The following is a 7,451-nucleotide window of genomic DNA, read 5'->3' on the forward strand; positions in this document are numbered from 1 at the left end:
TTTGATTTCGGCCTCGCGGAAAAGCTTGTGTTGGTTCTTCTGTTGGGGCCCGTGGTATTTGGAGTCCAAGTGGGCCTATGGGACTGACTTTTCTTCGAGTGTTAGTGTTGTTGCTAGTGTATCAATAAGAGTCTTCACCCAACCGTACTCGCGCGCTTGTCAATGTGCCAGTCCGTTCAGCACCAGCTGCGCACCGCTCCTGGAGGGCTCGTCGCTGTCATTCATGAGGTGCTTTAGCAGCCCCACTTTCCTGCCTCTGCCTCTTAAGGACACGCGCCGTCATTACGTCGAGTTGTTCGGTGAGGTCGGAAATCTTTAGCGAGCACGCACAACCACACACCACGCCATCGATGCTGCTCGTCACCGATGTAGGAGAGCAGATGTCTACGTCGCTCACATTTAAGGGGTATTCACACGAGGGAGAAATCGGTGGGCGACATGGGGGGATTGCGGATCATGTGACCGCGGCGTCAAGGATTAGAGTGGGCGCGACTCCTCGGAGGAGACGGGGACCTTTTCCCTGACAGGATAAACGATTCCCGGCGATGGGGGATATGGTGGAATTTCGGGCTCTTGTTTGGCCACATTGTCGCACTTGCTCCTGCAGAGAGCGGCAGTGGGTGTCCAGTCTGCAACTGCATGGTCGTCTGCAGCTCGTCAAATGGGTGGTACAAGCCACCAGAGTAGTCTAGTAACACTGGTCTCCCCCTCCGTTCGCCTCGTCCAGGTGAGTGGGGGACATTTGTGAGGGATTCTCCTCGCGAGCTGACGTCACTAGGCTCCGCCTTCATCCCCCGAAGATTTGTCCCCGGTCTGAATAACCTTTACAGGCAAAAGTGGAGAATGTCCTGACCTCTGTTGTAAATTGGTCCCGTCGCCAAAAGGTTAAGTTAGCCCTCAAAGATCATTCTTAGTGTTTTTCAACAAAGATCATGTGCACTTCAAAACGCTCTCGAATGATGCATTCGGACTGTGTTTTTCTCAGCCGTAAGGACACTATTTGATTATTAGGAGTTACTTTTGATTTGGCCGCCAATTTTCATTCGCAGATTGATTACATATTAAAAAGAAGGCAGAGTTCATGACCTCACGCTTACTCGCATTCATCAGACTGCATCACACAATAGACATCACCCTCATCCGATGGTTATACACACAAGTGCTCTCTCCATCTCTAACATATGCCTTCATAGCCTTGTGACCAGCCTTCCCTACGCAATTCCTAAAGTCCAGAGTCCTGTCATTGCAATGTTCAATCCTCATAACGTACACAGGCAATAGCCAACATTCCTTCATTAAATCTTTACCTTGACAAACTAAATGCCGAATTTTCGCTTTTCACACAACATATGATGGCGTCAACGCTTATCACCCTGCCACAATCCTGTGTCCCCCAGACTAGCTACACCCCTACCCTTGCAAACAATTCATATTTTTACACAAAATTAGACCAATCATTTGCATAACACCTTTCCAGCATTGCAGCTACACATATTTATACTGATGGCTCTAACCTTCACAGTGTTGCTGGTGCGGCCTACGTTGCATTAACAGCAACAGGGTCCATAACCAAGTTCAAAAAAGTTTGTCTCTTTAATGCAACTTGTGCTTATGATGCCGAAATTGATCTGTTTGATGAGGGTCTGAATTTTGCCACATCACAATCGTCAGTCACCCATCCACTTCTACATTGTCTCTGCTAACTGCGCTTGCAAACTCCAAGGGCTGAGGAGCTCAGGTCAAAGGATTACAGACATTAAAAGAAAATTACATCGGCTAAAAATCCGGCAGATCCCACGCATTGGGTATCGATGTGATGTGAAGCAGCCAGCAAATAGCTGCATATATCGCCTTGTTCGTCTTTGAGCCGAATGAAATCATTCATGCCATGGCATCTAGTTCACCATATATCGCATGTTTGCCATGCACGCATGCATGCATAATGTGGTATATACCATGCTTATGAAACGTATATTTTGGTATATACAATGCATGACCTGTCATTTATGTTCATCACGCACTCGTGTCATGCCATGAAGTTTATTGGTATATATTCAGTTAACAAAATGGCCGGAAGCGCACCACGACAGTGTCGTGTAAATCATACCGTACGTGACATGCATATAACATGATTCGCATTTTAGGACCCATCATTTATGTTCGTCACACAGTCAAATCACGCAGTACCAATTTTCGGTGTATATCTGGTGTATATCAAACGAGCGAAACGGCCGCGAATGCACCATGAGCGTGGCATGTACAGTCGCCGACCGTTTATTCGGACTCGGCGGGAACCGCTGAAAAGTCCGAATAATCGGGAGTCCGAAAAAAAGGATTCACCAGAAAAAAGCACTTTTATTGGCCCAGCGGCCGGAAAAAACTTGTTAGTGCGCGTCTGTACACATGTACGCTTACGCGCGACCAAGTCGGCCTGTATTTCAGCCAATGTTTGGCCACCCCTGCGGGTCGGCAATAGCACTGCAACAGCCTACGCTAAATCCGCATTTGATGGCTGTGGTGTGGTAGGTGCGTCACCACGGCAGTCACTGTCCACATGCGCTGGTTCGAGTAGCTGACGGATGATCTCATCGCCCAACTCGGCGAAAACTCCCAAGCAACTTCCACCTGGTGAATAATCGCCGCTTTTTTTCGCCGTCGTCAGGGCCTTGTAGTTGCCGCGTTTCTTTAGTTCCGACGGCGCACATGGAACGGGCAGCGTCGGAGCAATTTCAGCAGATCGGGCCTCGCACGAGCAGGACACAAAGCTCGGGATGCAGATCAGGCCTAGCCACAGAAACATGAGAACGCGAACCCTCACACGCCAAAAGGAAACGATGTTGGTCTAGTTGATGTTGCAGCGCTTCTGTAATCTGTTCTCGTACTCTCTTCGTCCGAATTAGGATCCGCGTCGTACTCGTACGCGCTGTCATTCGCCTCAAACGCCGCACAGAGCCGATTCCAAGCTTGGCTTGGCTTGGCCTGCTGTTTGGCCGTTGTAGCCGTTCAATGGATACGTGACTGGCTAAAGCCAAAAGGCAACCGTTACGTGTAGCCAACAAACATAGCCTTCGAGATTGGTAACTTCTGCGTGGATTTCACTGGCACGATCTCCAGTTATAGCCAGTGCAACATTTCAGTGCTGGCAACCTAGTAAAAATATTGTAAACATTGCTGACAGCTTGTTATGGCGTTCAACGTCGCACTCTATCAGTATACTATCAGCCAGCCAGAGTCCGAAAAATCGAACGGCGGGCTGTGGGGCGTCCGAATTTTCGGTCGTGAGTTTACATTACTTCAATGGGACGAGTGGCGGTGCCGCGAAGGTGTCCGAATAAACGAGCATGTCCGTATTTTCGGCGTCCGAATAAACGGTCGGCGACTGTAAATCATTGCATACATGGCATGCATGTCATGGTTTTCATGTTACCACCTCTCATTTACGTTCGTAGTACAGTCGCGTCGCGCATTACCAATTTCGGTATATATGAATCTAGCGAAACGGCCGCGAATACACCATGAGCATGGCATGTAAATCATGACATACATGACGTGCATGTCATAGTTTTCATATTACCACCTGTTATTCATGTTCTTCACACAGTCACATCACGCAATACTTTTGTGTCTCGAGTGAACGGCTCAGTAACCAAGAAAGAACAAAGCGTTTTATTTTGCGTGTCACGCTTTTATGTGCTAGGCGATGACGTCATGGCATGATTGGCGACACGCTTGCATGACGTAGCACATCTTCCCCTTTTACCAGTTGAACCTTTGAGGTGGCCGCCGTAGCCTGGTGGATTGGCGAAATGGCGGCGGTGCCTCAGGTTGGCTAGAGGGCGGCGACCCCGCCGGCGTGGGGTCAGCCATGCCGGCTGGCATGGGCGAGGCTTCTTTAGCGGTGGTTGTGGATGTTGTGGCGCACCCTGGCTGCGTCGTTTTCGAGTCCTTTGGGGTGCGCGGCCGCAGTTGGTCAGCATGACGACGCAGCTCACCGTCCAGCGTGGACACAGTCGCCATCCGAGCCCCTTGGGTACTGGTGACCACTCCCGGCAGTCATTTCGGCCGGCTGTGGAAACTTCTCAGCCACACCGGCTGTCCTGCACAGAACGGCATGGTGGAGGAGCGCTCTTCAATAGGCGGTTCACCACCTGCACTCGGGAGGCAACAGTACCACCCTAGCAACAGTCTAGCCTGGTCCGTAGCTGGTAACCCAACAGTAGTTCAGACGGAGACTTCCCAGCCTTTACCGGTGTCCGTCGGTAGCGGCATAAAAACTGAGACGTTTAATGAAGATGCCACCCCCTTGACTTTTTCACAGGCCTTCCTTGATCGTGCGAACCATGCGTTCCGCCAGGTCATTTCGGTTGGTAAGGTGCCGTCTTCACGTGGTTGATCCCGTTCATTCTTACGAACTTCTGAAACTCTGCTGAGACAAACTGTGGCCAGTTATCTGAAACAAGTGTATGTGGCAGTCCGAACCTTGCAAATATGGCCCTTAACGCTTCCACGGTGGCTTCTGATGTACTCCGCCTCGATATGGTTCCCAGCCACTTGGTTTCAGCATCTACGACTACCAGTAGCATATAGGTGTCCTTTGACAGGGCCTGCGTAGTCGATGTGCACCCGAGACCATATCCGGCCCGTTTCTGTCCATGGCGCCGGAACCTACGCAGGAGGCATCGCACTGGTTTGAGCACACATCTCACATTCGCGTACCATCATTTCGATGTCGGCATTCAGCCCTAGATACAAAAAAATGGTTCGCGCAAGGTTTTTCATTGCCGCCATTCCTGGATGCGTTTCATGCAGGAGCCTCCAAAAGATTCCAGCAGCCGCTGCTGGCACGACTATTCTATGTCCCCAATAAATGAGGTCCCGATTCACCGTCAGATCATCCTTTATCTGGAGGAACAGCCAGAATCGCTGCTCAGTCTCTGTCAGGTGCTGCGGCCAGCCCTGCAGGATCCACTTTCGCACTTGCTGTAACATAGCATCAGGGATGGTTAGAACCGCCAACTCTTTGGCACTGAAGGTTGCCGCATTCACAGCCTCAGCGTATAATACATACTCGGGATTGTCGTCTGTTTCGTTATCGAGCTGCACCCGAGGAATAGGGAGTCGGCTGAAGGCATCTGCGATCACGGTTTTCGGATCCCTTACGATAGGTTAGGCTGTACCGATATCCACCCAACAGCAGGGCCCAACGCTGAATGCGGGCAGCGGCCATCGGCGGAATTCCCTTGTCTGGACTGAACACTCCGGTTAACGGTTTGTGGTCGGTTACGAGTGCGAAGTGGTTCCCATACAGATCTTAACCTGGTCACGCCAAATACGTGAGCGAGGGCCTCCTTTTCCAGCTGGGAATAGTTTTTCTCGGCTTTTGTTCGTGATCTGAATCCGATAGGGTGGTCAATTCCTCTGACTCGATGCGACAACACTGCTCCCAGACCAACTGCTGATGCGTCGCACTCTAGGTGAGTGGGCTCGCTTGGGTCAAAATCCACCAAAAGTTTGGCATTCTTCACTGCCTGTTTGGCTGCCTCGAAAGCATTCTGCTGTTTTCTGCCCCAGACCCATTTTACGCCCTTTGCCAACAAGGCGTATAAGGACGCTAGTAAAGTCGACACATTGTGCAATAACTTGCGGTAGTAATTTAACAGACCTAAAAATGCTTTCAGTTCTCTTACCGAAGTGGGCTGGGGGGCGTCGAGCAGTGCCGTGATGTTGTCGCTCTTGGGGCGTAGGCCGTTCCTGTCATTGCAGTGTCAGAGAACGGTGACTTGCTCTTGCCTGAACTTGCATTTCTCACGTCGTAGGCGCAGGCCGTGTTCCCTCAGGCGCTGTAGCACTTGCTCCAGGATCTTGCAGTCGTTTACCTTTTCCGATACAATTAAGTCGTCCAGATATACCTGCACGCAGGGGATCCCGCTGAGCACGGCCTCCATGCGCCGCTGGAAAATTGCTGGCGCTGACGACACTCCGAACGCCAGCCTGTTGAAGCAGTAGAGACCCTTGTGCGTGTTCAAAACGAGGGACATCTGATTATAGGCGTTCAAGTCCAATGTGCTGAAAACTTCTCCGCCGTTGAGATTCGCAAAGATATCGTCAACCTGTGGCAGCGGATATTGGTCCATGATGGTAGCTTCATTCACCATAAGACGGAACCCAGACAACAGTAACACATCTTCAGCACGTTTTCAAAACGTTCTCGTGAGGACATTGTGACGTCCCGAAAACATGCTCAACTAGTCTTGATGGAGTCCAAGAAAGATACTATTGTCTGGCGTCAGCATGTCTTTTAAACATGCACAAATGGTTCACCAGGGCATTTCTGGCACACTTTCAGGATTCATTGAGGACTGAAACATACTCAAATGGTCCACCAGGACATTTTTGGCACAATTTAAGGATTCATTGGGGACTGAAACATACTGAATAGGTCCACCAGGGCACAACTTCAGGATTTAATGGGGACTGAAACATACTCAATTGGTCCACCAGGGCACAATTTCAGGACTTATTGGGGACTGAAACATGCTCAATTGGTCCACCAGGGCACAATCTCAGGATTTATTGGGGACTGAAGGATATTGATCAATTGGTCCACCAGGACATTTCTGAACATGCAGCGTACCGACTGGGCTACACACCAAGATTGGTTGCATGCTTAATTACTGGATTGTAGATTTTACTTTTACACGAATTTAATGTTAGAGCACAGTTATGTACCACTGACTAGTTAGTATAAGGAATGTCACATTGTATAGAACAGTGTCGGTGCCTATGCAGAAAATGCACAATCAAGGTACGTGGCCGTGCCACCTGCTAAAGCAAGCACAAAAACAATGTTTCTAGGTAATACATTTTTATTTCGATGCCTCCAGCAAACCATAAAAACTCTTCAAGGGATGAGCTCGGCGAGGCATTTGATGAAATGTTCATTCAGCTGAATAATCTGACTGTCCTTCCGGTGATCCTAAAAGAAAGTCAAAATTTTTTTTATGAGGACATGATAACAGTTGTCGAGGGTACCACCGTAAAATCCTGAGCAAGCGCCGTCCCTACGTCGAAGGATAATTCGACAAGATTTGGAGAGGGGCACGCTTGCTCAGTCATGAATCAAAATTCAACATGGTGGCGGAGGAGCTTTTAAATATAAGGAATGCACACCTGTGCTAATGAAATGCTTTAATGATTATGCATGTATTCACCCTCGCCGGGAGAATGAAAACAGCGAATCAAACAGTGGAAATGGCGGGAAAGGGGCGCTTGCTCGGGACTAATGGCAAACCGTCAATATTGAAGCAAAGGCTGAGTTCGTCAGGCAAGTGTGTACAGTCCAGCAGACTTTGCCGCAGTCCTGCCTCAAGGCAAAAATGGCGAAACTTCCCTCCTGCCAGCTCTCTGATGTTTAGGACCCTACCTGGAGTTTGCAAGAGCGTCCTAGCAGT

General features: G+C 49.6%; 1 protein-coding gene across 1 annotated transcript; it reads right to left on the bottom strand.

The window, feature by feature from the left end:
* Positions 1-4,079: 4,079 nt before the first annotated feature.
* On the bottom strand, positions 4,080-6,134 carry LOC119406691 (uncharacterized protein K02A2.6-like). Its single transcript, XM_037673422.1, has 3 exons — positions 5,910-6,134; positions 4,885-4,980; positions 4,080-4,148 (listed from the first exon to the last, which is right to left on the bottom strand). Exons 1-3 carry the CDS (start codon positions 6,132-6,134, stop codon positions 4,080-4,082), a joined length of 390 nt encoding a protein of 129 aa, XP_037529350.1.
* Between the last annotated feature and the right edge of the window lie 1,317 nt (positions 6,135-7,451).

This window comes from Rhipicephalus sanguineus, chromosome 10, assembly GCF_013339695.2.
Source record: "Rhipicephalus sanguineus isolate Rsan-2018 chromosome 10, BIME_Rsan_1.4, whole genome shotgun sequence".
Classification (NCBI taxonomy): Eukaryota; Metazoa; Arthropoda; class Arachnida; order Ixodida; family Ixodidae; genus Rhipicephalus; species Rhipicephalus sanguineus.